The sequence below is a fragment of the Sturnira hondurensis genome, unplaced genomic scaffold (assembly GCF_014824575.4).
Source record: "Sturnira hondurensis isolate 20B ecotype Veracruz unplaced genomic scaffold, ASM1482457v3 Scaffold0005329, whole genome shotgun sequence".
Taxonomy (NCBI): Eukaryota; Metazoa; Chordata; class Mammalia; order Chiroptera; family Phyllostomidae; genus Sturnira; species Sturnira hondurensis.
The window spans coordinates 7,269,959-7,296,020 of record NW_028077960.1 but is presented as its reverse complement, the minus strand read 5'-3'; the positions used below and the strand labels follow the sequence as shown (position 1 = coordinate 7,296,020).

At 36.9% G+C, this 26,062-nt stretch overlaps 1 protein-coding gene across 2 annotated transcripts in view; it reads left to right on the top strand.

The window, feature by feature from the left end:
* The first annotated feature begins 1,170 nt into the window (after positions 1-1,170).
* KLHDC1 (kelch domain containing 1) overlaps positions 1,171-26,062 on the top strand; it is a 92,386-nt gene continuing 67,494 nt past the window's right edge. For both annotated transcript variants that reach the window (XM_037047184.1, XM_037047185.1), the window contains exons 1-4: positions 1,171-1,469; positions 18,849-18,919; positions 19,381-19,498; positions 19,907-20,025. In XM_037047184.1, coding sequence (XP_036903079.1) covers positions 1,374-1,469; positions 18,849-18,919; positions 19,381-19,498; positions 19,907-20,025 — 404 coding nt within the window. In that variant the 5' untranslated portion in view covers positions 1,171-1,373. The remainder of the gene's footprint in view (positions 1,470-18,848; positions 18,920-19,380; positions 19,499-19,906; positions 20,026-26,062) is intronic.

Below are 26,062 nucleotides of genomic sequence, written 5' to 3'. Positions count from 1 at the left end.
CTCTGCCCACCTTTCTGTCTGGGAGAAAGCCGTCCCCCAACTATGACCTTGATGTCAGACACTTCAGTTTTTCCCTGTATACCCCTGGTGCTTTTCAAGCTGCTACCCCACTGCTGGAGCTCAGAGGGAGTGAGTCTGTGTGTGGGTTGTTTAAGAGGAACTCCTTGGGACTCCAGAAGTTTCTTCCACTGACTCAATCCTTCCTGGTTTTTGCAGCCAGAAGTTATGTGGACTTGTCTTCCTGGCACTGGAACCCTGGGCTGGGGGGCCTGGTGTGGGTTTGGGACTACTCATTCCTGAGATATCCCTCCCAAATTTTTATCCACCACATGTGGATGTGGGACTGGCTGTCCACATGTGGTGGACAATTGTTGTTGTCCATCTGAATTTCATGAGTTACACAATATCATTCTTCTGAATTTTTTTCAATCACTCAAATTTTGTAGGCTTGTGAGCTCTACAAAATTAGGTGGTAGACAGGATTTGACCTCCAGGCCTAGTTTGCCAGTATGTTTCAGAAAATTCCTTTTAAAAAAGTCTATGAAGTTCACATACACTGTTTTTTAGTATTTTTTAAAAGATTTTATTTATTTATCTTTAGAGGGGAAGGGAAAGAGAGAGGGAGAGAAACACCAATACATGGTTGCCTCTTGTGCGTCCCATGTTGGGAATTGGCCCACAACCCAGGCATGTGCTCCAACCCTGGATGGAACCACAGTTGTTTGCTTCGGAGGCCCACTCTCAACCCACTGAGCCACACCAGTCAGGGCTGTTTTTTCAGTATTTTTCAAAAGAGTGTACTGATTTGAGAAGGAGAGAGAGAAAAACACAGATTCCTTGTTTCCACTTCATGCATTCATTGGCTGCTTCTTGCATGTGCCCTGACAAGAGATGGAAGCTGCAACGTTGGACCATGCTCTAATCAACTGAGCTATCCAGCCAAGGCTCACACACACACCATTCCTGTGAATTACCATCTCTGCTGGAGGCTGAGTGCAAAAGACAAACACAAAGTATTTATTAATACGCTGACTCATGTCACTGCTACATCAGCCCCTGTGGACCAGAAGCCGATTTATCCAGTGAATAAGATACAGTTCGGGGTACTAACAAAATAACACAAGCCCAGGGAGGCGGAATTGGCCCGCAGCAGGCAGGCTTCCGCAGAGCCCAGGCACCCCTCCCTGGCATTGCCGCGCTTGGCTCGTCCTCTCCGGCGGCTGCAGGACAGCGCAGACGCACTGCTTCCGCCTTCCTCCAATCTCGACCCTCGACGCGTTCCGTTCCTGCGTGGAGGAACCGGGCGGCAGGAGAGGCAGCTCCGTGGGCCGGGGCTGCAGCGTGTGGAGCGGCGGGGCCCAGTGACGGCGCGGATGGAGGACTCGCAGGTGTTTTGCGTGGCTGAGGAGCGCAGCGGCCACTGCGCCGTGGTGGACGGAAACTTCCTCTACGTGTGGGGGGGCTACGTGGTAAGGGGAAGAGGCGGGACGGGGCGGACTCGCGGACCGAGTGGACGCCGAGCGCCCGCCCACACGCGGCCTCTAGGCGGGGTGGTTGGCGGCCCGGCCGCCCCGCGCCTGCCCGCTGCCTCCAGCGCCTGTTCGCCGCCACCCGCCCCTCCGTGGGCCGCTGTCCGGGCCGCGCCGGGGCTTGACGCCACCCCGCCGGCTAGGAAAGCCTTCAAACCCGGTTCCGGGGCTCTTCCCATTCCCACTCTTTCCCACCCTCGCTGCTGTCCAGTGACCCGGGTTTACCCAACACTGAATCAGTTACTGCGCGGTTAATGATCTTTAAATGCTTGCGGAGACGGAAAAGTATACCTAGGACGCCGTGCTGCATTATTGTATAAATACTTCTTTAACGCCGCGGCACAATAAATTTTAAAAAATCGGAAATCACCGAAGCATTTAAATATTCCTAAGCAGTTTTTAGTGTCATTCTTTTACCAAGGACATATACACTCTCTAGGGCATATATACCAAGGAATGGAATGTTGAGTCATTTGGCCACACGCATCTTCAAATTTGCTTGGAAATTTCACTGTTGCCAAATGGATAATTACGATTTTTTTTCAAATTTCAAAATAGACTCATTCATATTAGCGACAGTGTACTGAAGAACATGCTTCAAATTTCTTACTACAATGGAGGGTTGAATGTATTTGTTTTGTTTTTGTAGTCATTGGATTATAGAGTCAAGGATTCTGAAGCTGGGAAGCAGTTCAGGAGCATATGCCAGCCCTTTAGTTTACAGATTTTTTTTTATAAGTGAGCCATTTGGAACTTCTACTGGAAGTAGAACCTGCGTTTTCTGACTGTCTCGATACTATTATGTGACAGGTGTAACGTGACTGAATCACTCCCTGAAATAAAGTACATACTGTCTATGTTAAATGGTCCTCAGATCCAAGTTGGTCTTTGCTGTTTTGTTTGTGTGTTTATTTTTTATTTGGTGCAGTATCAGGATAAGAAAATTAGAACCAACCTTTGAGTGACTACTATATCTGGTATGTGCTAGGAACTCTTCATATACCTAATCATATGTAATCTTTACCATACCTTATAAAGTAAGTAATACTTCGTTTAAAAATAATAATAATGATGAATCAGTGAGAATGAATCACTTGAATGGCCACTTGACTTAAAGGATAGCAAATTCCAACCAGGTATATTGGATTCCCAAAGGCTACTTTTTTCTATGATAAGTGAACATAAATTAGGTAAGTATGGTTTATCAATGTCTAATGTTTCCACCATTTGTTCTTTTTAAAAAAAAGATTTTATTTATTTATCTTTAGAGGGGAAGGGAAGGAGAGAGGGAGAAAAATACCAATGTACTGTTGCCTCTCTTGAGTCCCCTGCTGGGAACTGGCCTGCAACCCAGGCATGTGCCCTGACTGGGAATCCAACCTCGATCCTTTTATTTACAGCCCCGTGCTCAATCCACTGAGCTACACCAGCCAGGGCCACCATTTGTTCTTGATGAAAAAATAGTCTAGACATAATGATGGTTTTATGCAAAGAAATATTTTGATTGTTTTTGAGCTCTGCCATTTGAAGATGTAGAGGTGTTTGTCTTCATCTGCTATTTTGATTCTTAATGTAAAAGTTAAGTAAAATTTTTTTCAGTTAAAATAAAAGTTTGTGTTATATTTGGTGACAGTATAGATTTCTTTTAGGCCCATAAATGAAATACCTGAATTTTCTATATCTCATTTTAACCTTGAAAATTGCATAGTTGATACAATTCCAAGTCTTTTGGTGTTGGTCAGTGAATAAAAATGCTTCTTTCCCTACTACTTACTGATCAGTGAGTAGTGTGTGCTGTAAGAACCACCCTGGAAAGTACCACACAGGTTTAGTCCAAGACTGTTACTTTTTAAAGTCCAGTGATTATCAGCAGTTAAATATGTCTAAAGTGTAAGTGAAAGGAAAGAGAGGAAGGCAAAAAGAAGAGGTGACATATCATGGGGAGAAGAATTATTCCAACAATTGTTTTATTTAGATCCTTTTGAAGGGAAGATAGCTAAAAGGCCAGAATAGGGAAGATAGCTAAAAGGTCACTGGACAGAATCTGAAAGTAACCCAAATCAATAGTCAGTAGTTAAGAATAATGATCAGATGATTCCAGGTTGTATGTTCTAATAACAATTTTTCATATTTGTTAAAATCGACATACATCTGAAAATTTTTGAATGACTAAATTACTTACTACTCTGTTGTCAAACATATTCTATAGGCCGTTGTATCTGAGAACAGCCCTACCTTTAAACATAAGAGTGCCAATGTTGGAAAAAGTGGTAAGTTTTAATTGGTGTCAAAATATTCTTTTCTCTTAGTTCCCCATATCCTATCAACATTTCTGAAATTCATACAAATGTTAGTGGCACTACTAGGAACATTTAATATTTGTGAGTTAGTTTTCCCAAATTTGGGAGGAAAAGCAGTGTTTCAGGATGTTTGCAGATGACATGCTTTCCTTTTAAGGTTTAATCATATGAACAGTTTTATTTCTACAATACAGTTGGCATTAATACATTTTGCTCTAAACTTTTTCTTACAGTAAATAATATACTTCAACACACATTCCTATTTTGGATATGGACTTAAAGGCAAGAGAGGTCAATTCAGGAAATATTTGAAAAGAATGAAAGTGGAAGGTTTATAGTGCCAGATATTAAATTATATATCACAATACTTTAATATTTAAATCAGTAGTCCCAATGCAAGCTGAGAGAACATGGGGAATGAAAAACAAATTACATAAGAAGCCAAGCATACAGGCTATTCTGTAGTTAAAAGGTAGCATTTCAAATCTACAAAAACAATCTCTTATTCAATAAATGGTCCAGGAATAGCTGAAGGAAAATGATAAATGATATTACAGACTTAGGATCGAAGACTTAAATGTAGAAAAGTTAGGCTATACTAAACCAGGAAAAAAGATGTGACTCTTGTAAAAACCTTGAGTTGGGAAAGGAAAAACTGAATTGGGAAACACTATACAAGAAAAACATTGATAGGTCGAACTTAAACAAAATTATTCTGTACTTTTTCAATAGTAACTTTGAATGCAGTAAGTCTCACTGTAAAGTGAGAAGGCAAATGACAAACTGGGCAAAGTATTTGCAACATATAATAGGTAAAGTTCCAGTGAAAATAAAGATTTCAATCTCCATGAAAAAATGAGTAATGAATATGTACAATTTACAAAAGAAGGAATACAAATACAATGTGAATCAAAGCAACCCAGTTGAAAATAAAGATTTTTGTTCTCCAATTTGCAAATATTAAAAAGAATTTTTGAGAAGAGCTTAAGGAAATGAATTACTCCTACACTAGTAATGAGAGTATAAATTTATATAACCATTTTGAGTAGAAATTTAGCAAGGTGTAGCAAAAGCCTTGAGTATGTATTCTCTTTAATGTAATAGTTCCACTTTATATATTCATAGGTGGTCACATACACCATCTATGTCACGTGGAAGACATTTATTCTTTTTAGATACTCCTTCTTCCATTTGTAGTATCTCCCGCTGAGGGAGTCTTACGGGGGTATTTATTTCAGTTGTCTGACTTCCTCCTACCTACCCCCATAGGATGTAAATTCTATACAGATAAGGATTTTGTTCCCTGTTATATCCCTACTGTCTAGAATAGGGTATAGCAGGTGCCCAATGAAAAGAACCTAAGTGCCAGTTGCTTTTCCAGCCTCACTTGCAGCTAAGTTATGGGCAAGTGGCTCAGACTCTGTTAGATGAATCTGTAGTCGATTTGGGTTCAGGAGTAAAGATAGAAAACTCAAGACCTGAAGAGGATCCTTACCCAGCAATAGAATTTGTAGGATGATCAAGGTCCCAGGCATAAAAGGTGTTGCTGCAAGCTGCAGTGTGGTGCTCACTGGACCTGTGTTTTGGCATGGTTTCAGACCTTGCTCCTCCTCATGTAGATCAGTGGCTGCTTCTTCAGCCTGTCTGATCCTGTGAGTGCATTAATATTCACTTGTTAAGATTTTTTTTCTTCATATATTTCTTAAGATTTTATTTATTTATTTTAAGAGAGAAGAGGAGGGAGGGAGGGAGGGAACAAGAGGGAGAGAAACATCAATGTGCGAGAGATACATCTATCAGTTGCCTCTCACACGCCCCAACCTGGGAACCTGGCCTGCAACCCAGGCATGTGCCCCAACTGGGAATTGAACCAGTGACTGTTCAGTTTGCAAGCCGGCACTCAATCCACTGAGCCACACCAGACAGGGCTTATTTTCTTAATTTTAAAATTTAAAATGTATGTACAAACGAATGTGTAAGATGAGTATCATTAAAAGGTAAACATGTTTGACTTCCAGATTAAGAAATGGACTAGAGCCAGTGCCTTAGAAGATTCCTGTTTCTCCTTTCTGATTATAGTATTCCTCCCACCCCCACAGGGTACCACTATCTTGATTTCTTGTTAATCACTGTTTTCTTTATAGTTTTACCACATATACATCTATTTCTTTTTTTTAAGATTTTATTTATTTATTTTTAGAGGGGAAGGGAAGGAGAGAGGGAGAGAAATTTCGTTGTGGGTTTTGTTTGCTTTTCCTTGATTACTAATAAAGTTGAGTATCTTTTCATAACTTTATGGACTATTTGTGTTTCCTCTGCTGTAAAAATGCTGCTTCATACCTTTTGCTCATTTGTCTATTGGGTTGTCTTTTCTTACCAATTTATAAGAATTCTTTAAATATATAGCTGCGTGAGTTCAATATGTCTTCTCAGTTTGTAGCTTGTTTTTTTGTACTTCCTTGATGATTGTCTTTTGTCCAACAGAAGTTAACTTTAGTGTGATTTCAATTTTTTCCTTAATGCTTTGTCCTTTCCTTAAGAAATCTTTTCCGATGTGGAGATCATGAAGTTTCCTATAGTGTCTTCTAAATAATTTTTAGTTTTGCTTTTCATATTTAAATCTTTTTTTAAATCAGATTTTTTGGGGTTTTTTGGCTTCAGATAGGGATCCAATTTTATTATATTTTTAATAAGAGTAACCCATTTTTATGTTATTTCGATTGGTTGTCTCTTGTATGTGTCCCAGTCAGGAACTGAACCCACAACCTGGGCATGTGCCCTGACCGGGAATTCAACTGGCAACTTTTTACTTTATGTGACGACACCCAACCAACTAAGCCACACCAGTCAGGGCTCTTTGTGTTTACTCTTGTGACAGAATCACATTATCTAAATTACAACAGCTTTATTAGAAGTCTAAATATTGAGCAGTAAAAGCCTTATCCCCACCCTGTCTTGTTCTTTGGGAATATTTTGGTTAATTAGGGCCTTTTTCTCTTTTGTATAAATTTTCTTTACTATTTTTATTGTAGTAAAATATATAAAACATGTGATTTGCCATTTTAACCATAGTGTAGAGTGCAATTTAGTGGCATTGATTACATTCACTGTGTTGTACAGTGTGACCTTTATCTGATTCTGAAACTCATTACTCCAAACAGACACTCTGTGCCCGTTATGCAGACTCTCCCTCCTTCCTTATCCCAGTTCCTGGTAACTTTTAATCTTTTTGTCTATGAATTTGCCTTTTTCTGGATAGTTCATATAAAAAGAATCATATACCATATGTCTTTTTAAAAGTCTGGCTTATCTCACTTAGCATGTTTTCAAAGTTTACCTATGTTGTAGTATGTGTCAACACTTCATATTTTTTAATAAGTATGAATAAGATTACATTGTGTGCATATACCACCCTTTGCTTATTCAACAGTTGGGTTGTTTCCACTTTTGTGTATTGTGCATAATGCTGCTATGCAGACTGGCATATAAGTACTTGAGCCCCTGTTTTCAGTTATTCTGGGTACCCAGCAGTGGAATTGCTGGGTCAGATGGTTGATTATTCTACATTTAACTTGTAGAGGAACTGCCCATTGGTTTCCACACTGCTTCCTCATTTGTATAAACTTCAGAGTCAGATTGTCAAACAAAATACCCTATTGGGTTTTATGTTTCTCTATTCAATCTTTAGATCATTTCAGGGTGGTAAATCTGTTATGATATTGAGACTTAATACAATTATGTAGTATATCTCTCTATGCAGGACTTTTTGATATCTTTCAAGAAAGTTTTTTAAAAAGGTTTTATTTATTTTTAGAGAGAGGGGAAAGGAGGGAGAAAGAGAGGGAGAGAACATCAATAATGTGGTTGCCCCTCATGTGGCACCCACTAGGGACCTGGCCTGCAACCTAGGCATGTGCCCTGACTGGGAATTGAACCCATGACCCTTTGGTTTCCAGGTCCGTGCTCAATCCACTAGGCTTCACCAGCCAGGGCTATATTTTTAATTTCTGTTGTTAATTTTTTAAAAGTAAATTTCCTGATTGTTGGTGGTGTTTTGAAATAAAATTGACTTTTGAATACTTTGGATTCTGGCAAGCCTTCTCAATTTATGTTCTCGTGATTCATATGTCAGTTTTCTTTTTATTTGCTATGTAGATAGCAGTATAATCTGCAAGTGATGACAGTTTTGTTTCTTACACTCTAATTTTTGTTCCTTTTTATTTCTCTTTCTTTACTGTATTGGTGGGCCTTAAGTACAATGTTTAATAGAAGCCATTTTTTTGTGGTCCCTAATCTCAGAAGGATTGTTTTCAACCATTAACTGTTTATTTTATTTTATTTTATTTATTTATCTTTAGAGGGGAAAGGAAGGAGAAAAATATCAATGTATGATTGCCTCTTGTGAGTCCCTGGCTTGGAACTGGCCAGCAACCCAGGCATGTGCCCTGACTGGGAATCGAACTGCAATTGTGTGGTTTGCAGGCCTGCGCTCAATCCACTGAGCTACACCAGCCAGGGCTCAACTATTAACTGTTAAGTTTTATGTTTGCTTTAGAATTTTGTTTGTTTGTAGATGGACATTTTTTAAGTTGAGGAAGTTCCCTTCTATCTGATTTTCAGTGTTTAAATGTTTAATTTTGGAGATTTTTCTACATTACAGTGAGATAATGTTTTTTTTCTCTTTTTATCTGTTAATGTGATGATTTATGCTAATATGTATTATTAAACCAATGTCACTTTCCTTGAATTAAACACAAGTTAGTGTAATATATTTCATTTTTTGTACATTACTGGATCCCGTCTGATAATTTTTTAAAGGATTTTTTACATCTATGTTCATAAGTGGATTGGGTAATGCTCCTTCTTTTATATTCTGGAATAGCTTTTGTAAGATTGAATTATTTTGTTTTTGAATCTTTGAAAGAAGTAATCCATAAAACTATTTGGGCTTTGTACTTTGTGGGATTTTAACTCTGTGATTCAATCTATTTAAAGCTGTGGGACTGCTTAGATTTTTCTTGAGTCAGGTTTGATACAATTTTGTCATTTTCTTTTTTTAAATTTTTTTCCAGATTTTATTTATTTATCTTTAGAGGGGAAAGGAAGGAGAGAGAGAGAGAGAGAGAGAAATATCAATGTACAGTTGCCTCTGGTGTGTCCCCTGCGGGGAACTGGCCCATGTGCCCTGACTGGGAATGGAACTGTGATTGTGTGGTTCACAGGCCGGCACTCAATCCACTGAGCTACGTCAGCCAGGGCCCAATTTTGTCATTTTCTTATCCCTATCTCCGTCCCAAGGAATCTATTGAGTTTCATTTAGGCTTTTAAATTTATTGGCATGAACTTTAATTACTCATAATATCTTCTATTTAATTTCTGTAAGTATGTTTCCTTTCCATTCCTAAAATTAAATGGTTCCTTTTTTTTCCTTGAATAATCTTACCAGAGGTAGATTAACCTTCAGAAACACCAACTTTTGGTTTACTTGATATTTACTGCTGTATTTTTTTAAAGATTTTATTTACTTATCTTTAGAGGGGAAGGAAAGGAGAGAAGGAGAGAAGTATCAATGTATGGTTGCCTCTCGTGAGTTCCCTGCTGGGAACTGGCCTGCAACCGAGGCATGTGCCCTGACTGGGAATTAAACCACAATCCTTTGCTTCGCAGGCCTGCGCTCAATCCACTGAGCTACGCCAGCCGGGGACTGCTGTATTTTTTTATTTCATGAATATCTTATTCCTTTTTGTTTCTTCCTACTTTCTTTTGGTTGATTATGCTGTTATTTCTTGAGCTTCTGAAGTTGGATGCTGAACTCATTCTTTTTGAGACTTAAAATTTTTTAAAATATTTTATTTATTTATTTTTAGAGAGGGTGATGGAAGGGAGAGAGAGTGGGAGAGATACATTGATTGGCCTGCAACCCAGGCATGTGCCCTGACTATGAATTGAACCCACGACCTTTCAATTTGCAGGTCAGCACTCAGTCCACTGAGCCACACCAGCCAGGGCAAGGCTTTAAAAATTTTAACTAAGTATGTTAGTCTATATTTTTTCTTAATATCTTTTTAGTTGTCTTCTTCAAGTTTTGGCAAGAATTACTAATATTTTGTCATTTTACTCTTCTGATATTTTATATTTCCCATTATTATTTATTTGACCCATAAGTTGTTTAGGAAATATTTTATATTTCTAAACTTATGTTATTTTTATAGTTAGCTTTCTGTTATTAATTTCTAACTTAATTGTGTTATACTTTGGAGAATGTAGTCTGTATCTATTTGATAATATGTTGAGGCTTGCTTTTAAGGACTAAGCTATGTGACCCATTATCATAAACATACACTTTGTTTTTATATCATATGAAGTATTTATATATGTTTATTTTATCAAGTTTGCAAATTGTGTTGTTTAAATCTCCTATATTGTTTTTGATTATTTTATTTTCTGCTCTTTCAGTTACTGTAACAGGTTTAAAAACTCCTGCTCTAATGTAGATTAGTGTCTACATTAGACACTAATTTGTTAGTGTCTTCTTATGGTCCTGTCAGTTTTTACTTTACATGTATTTTTAGGCTACCTTTTTGGGTAGATATGAATTCAGATCTTTTGGGTTAATTGAACATTTTCATGTTTTGTAATGATCCTCTTTATCTGTAGTAATGTTACTTGCCTTAAAATCTGTTTGCCAGTGTTAACACAGCCACACCATCTTTCTTTTGGCTGGTATTTGCATGGTGTATCTTTTTCTACCTCCTAATGGAAACTGTGTATCTTTATATTTTAGATGTGGTTTATAATCTGAAAATAGTTGGATCTTATTTTTATCCAGTCTGACGTGTATTTTATCTGGAGAGTTAAGCCTATATTCACTTAATGTAATTCTGATATACTTTTTTTTTCTTCAGATGTACTTTATATTTGTCTCTCTCTATTTCACTTCTTCTTGATTTTAAGGACTGTTTGTACTTTTTATTCTCTTCCTATATTTTTCTCTGTCCTTGTATAGAAATTATATGATAATTTTCTAGCCATATATTAGTTAGTGTACTTATGTCAACATGAATACTCCACAAAGCTCAAAGTCAATAATTTTCCTTCTTCCCAAAGAGTTCAGGTACTTCAAAAGTTTTAAGTCTGGTCACCCCTTTCCCTAGTTATTCCTATCCTGTTCCATACCTTCCCCTACCCCAGTTAGGCACCGAAAAATGTTTACCTCTTTTTTCATATTTAAATTTATCCACATATTTACCAATCTCTTGTAATACTATTCTTTGTTGTATTTCAGAACATATTCTTTCGCTTAAAGTAGCACAGCTATTACTTTCTTCAAATGAGAGTATGTTATTGACCAATTGTCTCAACTTTTGTTTGTCTGAAAATTATTTCACCTTGGTTTTTAAAAGTTATTTCACTGGGTATAGGATTCCGGGTCAACAGTTGCTTTTGTTAAACACAATTGTTAATTATTACTTAGTCTTATGTTCTAGTAATGAGAATTTAGTTGGTCATCAATTGCTATTCATTTGAAGATGATTTGTCCTATTTCTAGCAGACTTAAAGAACATCTTTTCTTCGATGTTCTGTAGTTTTACTATAAGGTGTCCAGTTAGAGATTCCTAGGACTTCATAGTTTCAAGGATTGATGATTTGGAAAACTCTCAGCCTGGTCTCTTCAAATATTGCCTCTTTCTCATTCTTTCAATCACATCCTAATGTAATGCTGATTAGATACAGTTTTTTTCCTCCTTGTCTGTTAATTTATTTTCTATATACTCTATCTATCTGGGCTATATTGCTGGATAAATCAGTTAACTAAGCCTCTGTTAGCAAAACCCTGACAAGAGTAATTTTAGTGAAGTAATAGGCTCAGCAGCAAGATTAATCTGAAGTGACAAGAGGATGAGAGGTAAAACATCCACCATAGGTAATCAGTATGGAAGCTATTTCTGAAGGAAGCAGAGAAATAGAAGCAGTTAGGAGAGAGTTGGGATTTTTTTTTAATATAGAAGAGAGGGGCTTTCAGCCAAGATGGAGGTGTAGGTAGATATGCTTACCTTCCTCGCACAACCAAAAGAAGGATAGCAACCAATTTAAACCCCAAAAACAAAATTATCTGAAAATCAAACTGTGTGGAAGTTGACAACCAAGGAGTTAAAGAAGAAACATTCATCCACATGGTAGGAGGGGTGGGAACAGGCAGCTGGGGCAAAGAAGACGTGTGGCAAGGTAGTGACTGGCAGACCAGGCAGTCCCACATTCACATGTGGATAAGCTGGGAAGTACAACTGGGGAGCAAGACAGACCACACAACCCAGAGTTCTAGTGTTGGAAAATAAAGTCTCAAGATCTCTGGCTGTAAAAACCTGTGGGGGTTGCAGTGGCAGGAGAAACTGCTTGTCTCACAGGAGAGTTCATTAGAGGGGCCCATGGGGTCCCAGAATGTACACAAGCCCATCCACCGGGGAATCAGCACCAGGGCAGCACCTGAAAGAGCACAATCTGCTTGAGGGAAGTGGGGGAAGTGACTGGAAGGGGGGGAGCAGAGCAAGCAGCATTGTCCCCTCTGTAACTTCTCTCCCACATACAGTGATACAACACAGAAGTAGGATGCCTCACCCTGGTGAATCCCTAAGGCTCTGCCCCTTACAATGGAATAGGTGTGCCAAGACAAAGAAGTGTGGCCCCAAGAAAGAACAGATCAAAACTCCAGAAAAAGAACTAAATGACAAGGAGGTAGCCAACCTATCAGATACAGAGTTCAAAACACTGATAATCAGGATGCTCACCAGAATGACTGAGTACAGCCACAAAATAAAGGAAGAAATGAAGGCTATGCAAAGTGAAATAAAGAAAAATATACGGAGAACCAACAGTGAAGGGTGGGAAACTGGTACTCAAATCAATGATTCGGAACAAAAGGAAGAAATAAACATCCAACCAGAACAGAATGAAGAAAAAAGACTTCAAAAAAAATGAGGAGAGGATTAGGAATGTCTGGGACCATTGTAAATGTTCCAAAATCCAAATCATAGGAGTGCCAAAAGGAGAAAAGGAAGCTGGAAAAATTGAAAACTTATTTGAAAAAATAATGAAGAACTTCCTCAATCTGGCAAAGGAACTAGACATACTAGTCCAGGAAGGTCAGAGAGTCCCAAAGAAGTTGGATCCAAGGAGGAACATACCAACGCACATCATATTTAAGTTACCCAACGTTAAAGAGAAGGAGAGAATCTTAAAAGCAGCAAAAGAAGAGAATTAGCTACAAAGGATTTCCCATAAGACCATCAGCTAATTTTTCAGAAGAAACCTTGAAGGCAAGAAGGGTCTGGAAAGAAGAATTCCAAGTCATGAAAGGCAAGGACCTACACCCAGTATTACTCTATCCAGCAAAGCTATCTTTTAAAATGAAAGAGGAGATAAAGTGCTTCCCGGATAAAATCAAGTTAAAGGAGTTCATCATCACCAAGCCCTTATTATAGGAATATTCAAGGGACTTATCCAAGAAAAAGATTAAAACTATGAACAATAAAATGACAACAAACACAAGTATTAATACCTGAGCCAATAAAAACAAAAACAAACTAAACAAACAGAACAGGATCAGAATCACAGAAATGGAGTTCCCATGGAGGGTTATCAGTGGGGAGTGGGGGAGTGGGGGAAAAGGTACACGGAATAAGTATACATAGTAGGCACAAAATAGGGGGAGGTTAAGAATAGTACAGGAAATGTAGACGCCAAAGAACTTATATGTACAACCCATGGACATGAACTAAGGGAGTAAGGGGAAAGCTGCAGGGAATGGGGGTACCAGGCAGAGGGGTATAAATGGGAGAAAAAGATTGGGACACTGTAATACATTAATCAATAAAATATACTAAAAAAAAGATGACATCCATAGGAATGATCTAGTAGAGGAGGAAAACTTGATGATGTAGAATAGAAGAGATACTTTTGGAGTAAAATCTGAGAGAAAAGGAACTAGGTCCAAATTTTTCGAGTCTGTGCTTCATTTGTATTTTTGTACCATGCCTTGTATTTTTCAGTTTGATTTGGGTTTTATTTTTTTAATGTTTTATTCTTTATACTATTACAGTTGTCCCAATTTTGCCTCCTTCAGTCCCCTCCATCCAGCTCGTCCTACACATCCATAGTCAGTCCCTACACTGTTGACCATGTCTATGGATCCCTCATGTATGTTCCTTTACTAATGCCTTCACCTTCTTTCAAACAGTCCCCACCTCCCTCCTCCCTCCTCCCCTCTTATTATAGCTGCCAGTCTATTCCATGATTCTATTGCCTCTGGTTCTGTTTTGCTCATTAGTTTATTTGGTTCATAAGATTCCTCTCATAAGTGAGATCAGGTGGTATTTGTCTTTTACCAACTGGCTTGTTTCACTTAGCTTAGTAGTTTCCACATCCATCCATGCTGTCACAAAAGGTAGGAATTCCTTCTTTTTTCCTGCTGTGTTACCACATGGTAACATTGTGTAAATATACCATCATTTTTTAATCCACTTATCTACTGATGGACATTTAGGCTATTCCCAACTCTCGGCTATTGTAAATAATGCTGCTATAAACATAGAAGTGCATAAATTCTTTTGAATTGGTGTTTTGGGTTTCTTAGGGTATATTCCCAGCAGTGGAATTGCAGGGTCAAAAGGTAATTCCATTTTTAGTTTCTTGAGGAAACTCCATACCGTTTTCCTCAGTAGCTGCACCAGTCTGCAGTCCTGCCAACAATGCACTAGGGTTCCTTCCCTTTTCTCCACAACTTCACCAGCACTTGTTTGTTGATTTATTAATGATGGCCATTTTGGCAGGTGTGAGGTGATATCTCATTGTGGTTTTAATTTTCATGTCTCTGATGGCTAGTGATGTTGAGCATCTTTTCGTATGTCCTCCTCAGAGAAGTGTCTCTTCAGGTCCTTTGCCCATGGGATTGTTTGTCTTTCTGGTGTTGAGTTGTGTGAGTTCTTTATGTATTTTGGTGATCAAGACCTGTCTGATATATCATTGGCAAATATGTTCTCCCATCCAGTCAGTTCCTTCTCCTTTTGATGATGGTTTCTTTACGCAGAAGCTTTTTAATTTGATATAGTCCCATTTGTTTATTTTTTCTTTATTTCTCTTGTCCTAGGTCAGGGGTGTCCAACTCATTTTCACTGGGGGCCACAATCAGCCTCTCGGTTGCCTTCAAAGGGCCAAATGTAATTTTAGGACTGTATAAATGTAACTACTCCTTAACAGTTAAGGAGTTGAAATTACATTTGTTGGAAGTAAAAGCAGTCTCTTCAATAAATGGTGTTGAGAGAACTGACTTGTACATGCAAAAAAAAATTAACCTAGACCACCAAGTTACACCATACACCAGAATAAACTCAAAGTGGGTAAGAGACTTAATATAAGTTGTGATACCATAAAAGTCCTAGTGGAAAATATAAACAGTAAAATTTCAGATATCTCACATAGCAATGTTTTTGCCGATATATCTCCTAGGGCATTCAGTGTATGCTCGTGCCCCCTTTGTCAAATATTAACTAACCATAAAGACATGGGTTTATTTCTGGGCTCTATTCTGTTCCATTGATCCATGTGTCTATTCTTATACAAGGACCAGACAGTTTATACCACCCCTTTTAAAGATTACTGAAAAGGACTTTTCTTTATAATCAGGCCTTGCAGTCAGTTTAATTAAACAGGTATCATTCACTTACCCATTCACTCACTCAATCAATAAATACTCAATTTTCCTTTTATGTATCAGGCACTGTGTTAGGCTCTGAGAATCACATTATAACAACATCAACACAATCCATGCCCTCATGAAACTTATAGGTTAGTGGGGGTGGTGGGTGTGGGTGATTCAGGCCAAGGACTTTGAAGGAGAAGTACAGGATTGTATGGGAGCATATAATAGGGAACTTAATCTTTTAACCCCGTTTTAGTAGTAAAGCAGGGACATTTAAGATGTTCCCAAAGAATGAGTTAGTTAGCCAGACAAGTTCTAGGAAGCATTCCTAGAGAGAGAAGCATAGTTGAAGTCCCTATTACAGCAGGGAACTTATGGAGGCTTAGGAATTGAAAGAAGACTAGAGCATAATGAATGAAAGACAAGGTGAACTTTGGAGGGATACTAGGTACCAAATAGTACAGAATCTTAAGAATTTTAGACTACCCTGTGAGTACTAGGGAAGGATTGAAGGCACTTAAGCAGAGTAATGACAGAATCCATCTTTGTAATATTTTTGTTATAAAGGTGTACACACAAAGCTGGAGCCTGATGTGATTAAACATTAGAATCATAAAATTAACTCTCCTTTTTCAAAGTATTTGTTTACTTATCTTATAAAGCATGGCTTAATGCTTAGCTTATTGAGCATTAAGCATGGCTTCCTCAGTGAGACATAAATGGATGTTGCCTTGGAATTAATAAAATGGTTTTCTGTTGTGTGTTTGTGTGTGTGTGCTTGTGTGTGTGAAGAGAGGTAGAGTAAAGAGAGATATTAGGGGGTGTGGGCAGGAGAGATACCTGGTAGTCAAGATATTATTTTTAAAATTTGACATAGCAATGAAAATTTAGCTAAATCTACTTAGAATGTTAATAATTTATGTATCACGCAGTATTAGTAATTCTTAAACTGCTATCTTTTACATTTGACTATTTTTGAATTATTCTAAGAAATTATGACAGATTTATTTAAGGATTTGTTTCAACCCATAAATTCTTTACTTAATGTAAATAAGATTGTTAGTCTGTTCATATTTCTCTTCTCAATATAACTGTCAGAATGTACTATTCTAATTATGTTATTGGCTTCTTTAGAGATTGTTCAGAGTTATCATTAGGACTAGTTAAATTTATCTTAAGCCTTAGAGTTTGTTTGTTTTGGGTTGACCAAAAAGTCTGTTCAGTCTTTTCTGTAAAATAAAAGGCACACTTTAAAAAAAATTTTATTTTTATTTAATTCTTGTTCAAGTACAGTTTTCTGTCTTATATTCCCAGCCCTGCCCCCCCAATGCTCCCCGCCTGCCTCCCATTTCCGCCCCCCACCTTAGTTATTGTCCATGTGTCCTTTATACTTGTTCATGTGAGTCCATTCCCTTTTCCCCTATGATTCTCTCCCCTCTCCCCTCTGGACCCTGTCAGCCTGTTCTGTATTTTTCATTTTCACCAATAAGTATTGATTTGGAAGCTTGGAGTGTGTTGGCCATCTCCCATGTGGTATAACATTGACTATTCTCAATTACTGTCTCAATTTGATTGTTATCAACTTCAACTAGTCTATCCTACTGTGGAGCATCATCCAGTGAGAAATCTCCAGCACAAAACTTCGAAAACTACTTTTGACATGTTCAGTCAGTCACAGCACCTTCTCCATACACTGCACAAATCTTTTTTTTGGCATTGCATTTGTGTTTTTACCTTTCTTGAAATAATAAAGCATAATATAATGAAAATGTTGCTTATTTTCTTCCATCTTCAGTATTAAATTGGCTGCACAAATATTCACCAATTTTGATGTTTTTTTAAATGCCCACCGATATGACAGCTGTCACAATACAATCTGGTGTAATTGTTTCGATGAAGTTAAAGACAACTGTTACTAGAGCCATCTTACTAAAAAAATGTAACAAACTTATTGGCCAACCCAATAATAAACACCTAACACTATGTCTTGCACATAGTTGGCACTTAAAAATATCTTCAGTGAATCAATATATCTGATAGTTATCTTTTTTAAATTTTAGTTTTCAATTGCAGTTCATAAGCAATATTATTTTGCATTAGTGTCAGGTGTGCAGCCTCGTGATTAGACAATCATATATTTTACAAAGTGTTCCCCCCAATAGTTTCCCTATCTGTACCTTACATTCCCATGACTATTTTATTTTTATTTATTTATTTATTTTTAAAGATTTTATTTATTTATCTTTAGAGGGGAAAGGAAGGAGAGAGGAAGAGAAACATCAATGTCTGGTTGCCTCTTGCGCATCCCCTGCTGGGAAATGGCCTGCAACCCAGGCATGTGCCCTGACTGGGAATTGAACCTCGGTTGTTTGGTTCACAGGCCCGTGCTCAGTCCACAGAGCTACACCAGCCAGGGCTCCCATGACTATTTTATAACTACTAATTTGTACTTCTCATCCCTTTACTTTTTTCACTCAGTCTCCCAAGCCTACTCCTTCTGGCAACCATCAGTCTGTCCTTTGTATTTTCTTTTTTTTTAAGGTTTTATTTATTTATCTTTAGAGGGGAAGGGAAGGAAAGAAGGAGAGAACTATCAATGTATGGTTGCCTCTCGTGAGTCCCCTGCTGGGAACTGGCCTGCAACCCAGGCATGTGCCCTGACTGGGAATCGAACCGAAATCGTGTGGTTCGCATGCCCGCGCTCAATCCACTGAGCTACGCCAGCCAGGTCTGTCCTTTGTATTTTCAATTTTGTTTGTTTATTTTGTTCATTAGATTCTATGTATAAGTGAAATCATGGTATTAGTCTTTCTCTGTCTGACTTATTTTATTTAGCATAATACCTTTAGATTTATCCATACTGTTGCAATTGGTAAGATTTCACTTTTTTTCTGATACAGTGCTCTTAATTACACCTGATAAAATTTCTTCCTTAATTCCTTCCCTTCACACAAAACATACTGCCTTTATTTGGTATTCATTTTCTCCCAGGCTTGATAGTCTTCAGTGTTCTACTCTTGAGTATTATTATTTTGCTGTTTTCCCTTACTCAAAATCTCTTTTTGAGATTTAATTGTCCTCACTCTTTTTCTTAAGGTTCATGTTCTTGTTATTTTGTATTCTAAACCTTTGTTTGCCCATTTTCTCTTAGAAAATGTCTTTTTTCCTTTTCTCATTTGATCTAACAGTTTATGTTGAAAACAACTTTTGAGCCTGCTTTTTGTGTTTTGCAGTATTTTAATTGCAGGTTTTCCCATCCTGAGGAACTATTGAATTGTTACTATGCATTTGATAAATATAATTTTATGTATTCTATGTTTTTAGTCTATTGAAGACAATGAAGTATATTTGCCTAATGATGAAATTTGGACCTATGATATTGATAGTGGGTTGTGGTAAGTAATTTTAAATTGTAGAATGTTGAGTCTTAATATGTGTTATAAATATTTTCATAGACTTGGGAATTTACAGCCCTGCTTAGAACATACTGCAACATCTATTTCTCCCTTTCATTTTCTTTCAATGTTTTATTTTCTCTGGCTCTTTGTTTCCCCTACTCCCTTCCTCTCTCCACCATTTGTCCTTTACCATTCCTCAAAATTCTAAGGCTGTCTCTGAAGGTTTTGTTCTGCTAACTAATTCTTGATTCTGATGACACATGTGAAGATTTTGTAATTTTCCAGTACATCGAAAAACCTGTATGGCGGATCTTAGAATTTTTGCAGTATTAGCTACCATTATATTTTAATTATACTCGTCGGTGACAATTTTCATTTAAAAAGGACTCATGGAGTTCAAAGGGAATTTTAATTTGCCTTTTGGAAAGTTATGAAATTCCATGTCGTTCTTGCTGCAGGACAATGCACCTCATGGAAGGAGAACTCCCTACCTCCATGTCAGGAAGCTGTGGTGCTTGCATTAATGGAAAGCTGTACATTTTTGGAGGATATGATGACAAAGGATACAGCAATCGAGTAATATATTTTTTCAATTCAGGAGGGCAGCAAAATGTGTAATATTTAGTGTATCACTTCACCTCACAAGTTTACAAATATTTTAAAAAGAAGATATATGTAGAAAATTTTGTGTTTATGATTATAAGGTTTTAGAGTGAAAATGAAGTAGTGCTTTTTTTCCATATCTTTCTGTTACAGATTTAACTACATACCTAATTGATATCTATAGGGCAAGAGGATGATGGGAAAAGATCTATTTCAGTATGTTTCGTATATCATTTTTTGCTTCTAAAACAGCTCCACAGTTAAAATTTTACTTGTTAGAAAGAAAAAAGTAATATTATTATCTTTTGGATCACATAATCCTCAGATATAGATTTAATTTTCAAGTGCCCTGTCTGTTAATGGTGTTCTCTTTTTTTAAAGCTTTATTTTGTTAATTTGCGAACCAGAGATGGAACCTACATTTGGGAAAAAATCACCAAGTTTGAAGGGAAACCACCCACACCACGTGATAAACTTTCTTGCTGGGTATATAAAGACAGGTAATGCATCAAAATCATCTCATTAGCCACACTTACATGAGGATCATAGCTTGAGGCCAAAGTCAAGAAAACTTGAGAGTCTGATTTGTTTCAGCATATAATTACAAACTTTTTTTTAAATCCTCACCTGAGGAGGTGCTGTTTTATTGCTTTAGAGAGTGAAGGGGGATGTGGGGTGAGGAAGCAGGGTGAGAGAGAAAGAGAGGGTGGGGGAGAGGGAAACATTGATTGGAGAGACAAACATCACTTCTGAAACTTCGATTGGTTTAGGTGTCGCAACCTACCGAACCGCAACCTGGATATGTGCCCTGACCAGAGTAAACCCTACAGCCTTTCAGCATCTGGGAGGACCTTGCACCCAACTGAGCGGCATGGGCCAGGGCCAAACTTGTTTTTTTCTTTTTTTATCTTTAGAGGGGAAGGGAAGGAGAGAGGGAGAGAAATATCAATGTATGGTTGTCTCTCGTGAGTCCCCTGCTGGGAACTGGCCTGCAACCGAGGCATGTGCCCTGATTGGGAATCGAACCACGACCGTCTGGTTTGCAGGCCTGTGCTCAATCCACTGTGCTACACCAGCCAGGGCCCAAACTTGTTTTGATGCTAATGGTAACAGCAGTTTTAAACCCTAGAAACCTAAGTAATAAAAATAAACATGTAGAAGCAACTATAAATTAAAAATAATTTTTAAAACACCAAATAATTAATTTATAGTTTAATAGTTTATTATAGTTTCTAATAAACTATAATGTATAGTTAAATAGTTTATTAATCTATTTACAGATTAAAATTTTTGAATAACCCATTCACAGGATTCATACCATATTTTAAAATATTGCAGTGAAAGCTTTGGCTCCCACTCCTATCCCTGCTCCCCGTTCACAAATAGCTACTTCTCTTTATATCTTTTGTATTTTTATGGTAATGGTTTCCAAAACTGTGTCATTGGAATCATCTGATGATCTTTTAAAAATTCCAAAGCCCAGGTGATACCCCAAATAATTAAATTACAGTGTCTGGGAATATGACTATTTTGAAGTTCCTCAGGTGGTCGCAAGATGCAGACAAGTTTGGAAACCACTGCCGTCAGTGTTACTTTATGCAAATAGAAGCAAATATGTATGTGTGCATATGTATTCCTCTTTTTGCCCCTCCTTCTCACATGAATGTTGGTATACTCTCTGTACACTGTGTGCACTCTGCTACTTCTTTTACTTAAAAGTGAAATGGAGATCTTTCATCTTTCTGTATCCCTAGTTAGAAAGCTTGTTCTTTGTGGGTTGTTGTTGTGGGGTTTTTTTTTTTTTGGCACTTTTGTAGTATTCTCCTCTGTGAATATGTATACCATTGTTTAACCTTTACTCTGTAGGTTGTTTCAAGTCCTTTACTATTATAAATTATGCCTTAATGGGTATCTTTATGTGTATGTGTGGGTGTGTGTGTGTACATACCAGATAGATCTATTGAGTGAAATTCCAGAATTAGATGGCTGGGTCAAAAGGTAATGCATTTATAATTTTGTAGATGCTTAGTTTGTTATGGCTACTGTAGCAAGGAATCATAAACCGAGTGGCTTCAACAACAGATATATTGTCTCACAGTCCTGGAGGCTAGAGGTCTGAGATCAAAGTGTCAGCAGGGTTCATTCCTTCTCTGGGTTTTGAGGAAGAATCTATTCCATGCCTGTCCCCTAGTTTCTGGTGATTATTTTGGTGTTCCTCGGCATGTAGTATGCTCTCCTGTCTCTGCTTCATTTTCACAATAGCGTTTTCCCTGTGTGTGCCTGTCGGTCTCATCTTAATCTGATTGCCTCTGTAAAGACCTTATTTTCAAATAAGGTCACATTCTGAGATATTGGGGAATAGCACTTCAACATACAAATTTTGGGAGGACACAATTCAACCCATAAGAATAAATTTTGCAATTTTTTCTCCATAGAGGTTGTGCTGTTTTGTATTTCAACAATGGAATGCTTATTTCTCCACAGTCTTGCCAAGAGTTTGCAAACAAATGTAGCTGTTTTGTTTTGCTGAGAAGTAATGTCTCAGTGATATTTTGATTTTCATTAAAAACATATTTTTGTGAACTTGAATGCATTTTCATATGCTTAAGGGAAATTTTTATTTCTTTTTTCTGGACTGTTTGATCGTGTCCTTCACTAATTATTTTCTATTGTTGGCATTTATAATCTCAGTTGCTAGAAGTTTCTATAGTTATGTGTTAAAGAGATTAGTGTTTGTGCAATATGAAATTTTTTTCCAGTTTGTCACCCTCTTTTGACTTTACTTAAAAGTGAGCTCTGCATACATTAAACAGCTTTTCAAAACCGTGATTTAGATAAACTTATCAATAATTTATTTTGTGGCTTCTGGATTTTGAGCCTTGATTGCAAAGGCTTTTTCCACTCTAAGATTATAATCTAATTCTCCCACATATTCTTCTGATGCTTTTTAAATTTAATTTTTACATTTAAATCACTAATAAATTTTGGGACTTATCCTGTGAATGGTGTGAGATATGGATTCAGGTTTATCTTTTTTGAATGACTATCTCATCTCTAACTCAGTTATTTCAGATTCTACTTTTGTTATGTATTTACTATTTTTTTGATATTTGGATCTACTTTTAGGTTTTATTCTATTTTGTTTATTTTCTCTCTGTTAATGCACAAATACTTCATTAGTTTAGAGCTTGAAGTGTTACAGAACATTTCTATAGAACTAGTACACCTTAAATAATTATCACAAAATGAGCACACTTATATAATTACTACCCAAATAAAGAGCAGAATATTATTCGCACTCTAGAAACCTTCCTTATGCCCACTACTAACCACTGTGCTCAGACTCCTTTCCAGAGGAAACCATATCCTAATGTCTAACATCCTGTATTATTTATTATTTTTGTGTCATATATGGAATTGTACAGAATTTATTTTTTGTGTCATATATGGAATCATACAGAGTTTATGCTTTTATTCATATTATATTTTTGAGATTCATCTATGATGTTTTGTCTACCTATAGTTTTCTTTCTTTCCTATATGTTATTAAGTACAATACTACACAGTATATTTATTCATTCTATTATTGACAGATATTTAGGTCATTTTCACTTTTTAACTCTTGGGAGTAATATGAATATTCTTGTATGTATTTTGGTACATGAAGGTATACATTTCCATTGGGTTTATCTCTCTTCATTCTCTTAGTGGTCTAATCTGGTTTTAATATAGTATAATTTACCAATCTTTTCTTTATGATTAGTGCTTTTGTACCCTAGCAACTTTTCATTCCCCAAGGTCCTGAGATATTCTTATGTTATCTTTTAAAACATTCATTATTTTACTTTACCCATTCCTATCCACAGTCCACCTGGAATTGTTTTTTGTGATATGAGGTAAAGGTCAGGCTTTTTAAAAAAATTCTTACCTGAGGATATGTTTATTGATTTTAGAGAGAGTAGAAGGTAGGGGGAGAGAGAGAGATTGATATGAGAAACATCAATCAGTTGCCTCCTATACGTGCACCCTGACTGGGATTGAACCCACAACCTAGGTATGTTCCCTGACTGGCAATTGAACCTGCACGCAGCCTTTTGGTGTAGGGCTGACACTCCAAGCAACTGAGCCACCTAGCCGGGGGAGGGGTCAGGTTTTATTTTTCCATTTGGATAACCCACTGGATAACCAGTTGATCCAGCAGCATTGACTGCCATGATCATACTTTCTCCTTTGCTTTGCGGTACCACTTTCAGCACAAATTAAGTGCCCATATGTGGAAGGGATGTTTATTGACTGAATATCAAACCCACAACCTTGGCATATCAGGACAAGGCCCTAACCAACTGAGCTACCAGGCCAGGGCTAATTTGTATTTTTTATGTATTTGTATTTCAGATATAAATCTTGCTTGGTTGTAACAAGTATTTCAGCACGCTGTTGATTTCTGTTAGCAGACATTTAGAATTTTTTAGGAAGAGTAATGGATAACTTTGTCGATTTGTTTCTGGATGTTAATTTTTTTGTCATGACCCTTTGGAAAAAACATTATAGGAACTGAAGCTTAAAATAAAACTGAACTCTGAGCTTTGGGTAGGCTTGCATTGTGAACAATTAGGAGAAATGAAGTATGTTTCTGTAAGCCAATAGGCCACGGTTTTCTACTTTTGTTTTTCTGGGACTTAATGGACCCCAAATCTACAAAGTATTTTTGGTTCCTTAAAGTTTTTCTAGTTTGTGTGTACAAGAAACTGGCAACAGTGGTTGTCTAGGCAGGAGAATTGGGTGAGAGTAGGAGGGAGACTTACTTTTTACTGTATCTTTTTAAAAAGGTTGTGGTAAAATATATATAATATAAAATTTGCCATTTTAATCTATTTAAGTGTACAATGCAGTGGTATTAATAACACTCACAGTCCTGTTCACCCATCATCATCTGGTTCCAAAATGTTTTATCACTCCAAATCAGAAACTTTATGATAGTCATCATGCCTAGGTATCTGTGGGGGACAAAATCTGCCAGTGCTCAAGTCCTGTATAAAAAGTGGTGTGATATTCGTATATAACTTATGCAAATTGCCATTTGTATATCTTTAAAGAAATGTCAATTCAAGTCCTTTGCCCATTAAAAAAACGAGTTGTTTCTCTTTTTTGTTGGTGATTTGTAATTCTTTACATATTTGGGGTATTATATACTTTAAATCATCTGTAGAGTACTTAAAATATCTAATACAGTATATATGCTATGTAAATAATTGTTATACTGTATTGGATAGGAATAATGATAAGAAAAAAAGTTTGCACTGTCCAGTACTGATGCAACCATTGTAAGCTTAACTACACAGCACATGTCAGTGGCAACATCACTTTTTTTTTCAAATATATTTGATCCACAGTTGGTCAAATTCAGATGCAGAACTGCCAGGTATGGAGGGCCAACTGCACCCATTAAACAATACCCCTCCTTTCCCCTTCTCCCCAACCCCTGGTAACTTTTACTTCCTATCTCCATGAAGTTGCCCAATATAGGTATTTCATATAAGTGGAATCATCCAATATTTGTTCTTCGGTATCTGGCTTAATTTCACTTAACAAAATGTTTTCAAAGTTCACTATGCTGTAGTATGTATCAGAACTTCATTCCTGTTATAAATTGGAATAACATTCCATTACAGACTGCATTTTGTATATTCTACTGTTCATCAACACTTGGGTTGTTTCCATGTTTTAGCTATTGTGAATATGGCTGGTATGAACATTGGCTTGCAAGTATTGTTTGAGTCCCCGTGTGAATGCTTTTCAGTATATCTAAGAGTAGAATTCTAAGTCATATGATAATTCTATGCTTAACTTTTTGAGGAAACACCAAACCGTTTTCCATAGTTACTATGCTATTTTATATTCCCTCTGGCAATGAACAAGTGTTCCAATTTCTTCATAACTTCTCCCATACTTGCAGTTTTCTGTTTCTGTTTTTACTTTTGTTCTTTGTTCCATTTTATAATAGGTATTCTAGTGGGTATGAAGTAATATTCATTGTGGTTTTGATTTGTATTTCCTCAGTGACTAATGATGTCCACTACCTTATTCATGTGCTTATTGCCATTTGTATATCTTTAAAGAAATGTCGATTCAAGTCCTTTGCCCATTAAAAAAATGAGTTGTTTCTCATTTTTGTTGATGACTTGTAATTCTTTACATATTTGGGGTATTAATCTCTTATCAGAGATGTGCAGTGTTTTTGTTGTTGTACTATCGTTGTCTGGCTGGCCTCATCAAATGATTTTAGAGAGTGTTCACTCCTCTTCAACTTTTGGGACAGTTTGAGAAGTATTGGTATTAATTCTCCTTCTTCAAATATTTAGTGGAATTCACAAGTGAAGCCATCTGGTTCTGGAATTTTCTTTGTTGGGAGGTATTTTGAATACTGATTCAATATCCTTATTTGTTATATTAGTTTATTCAGATTTTCAATTTTTCTTGAACCATTTTTGTAGTACTCTCTTCAGGAATACTACACCATTACTGGTGTACAAAAAT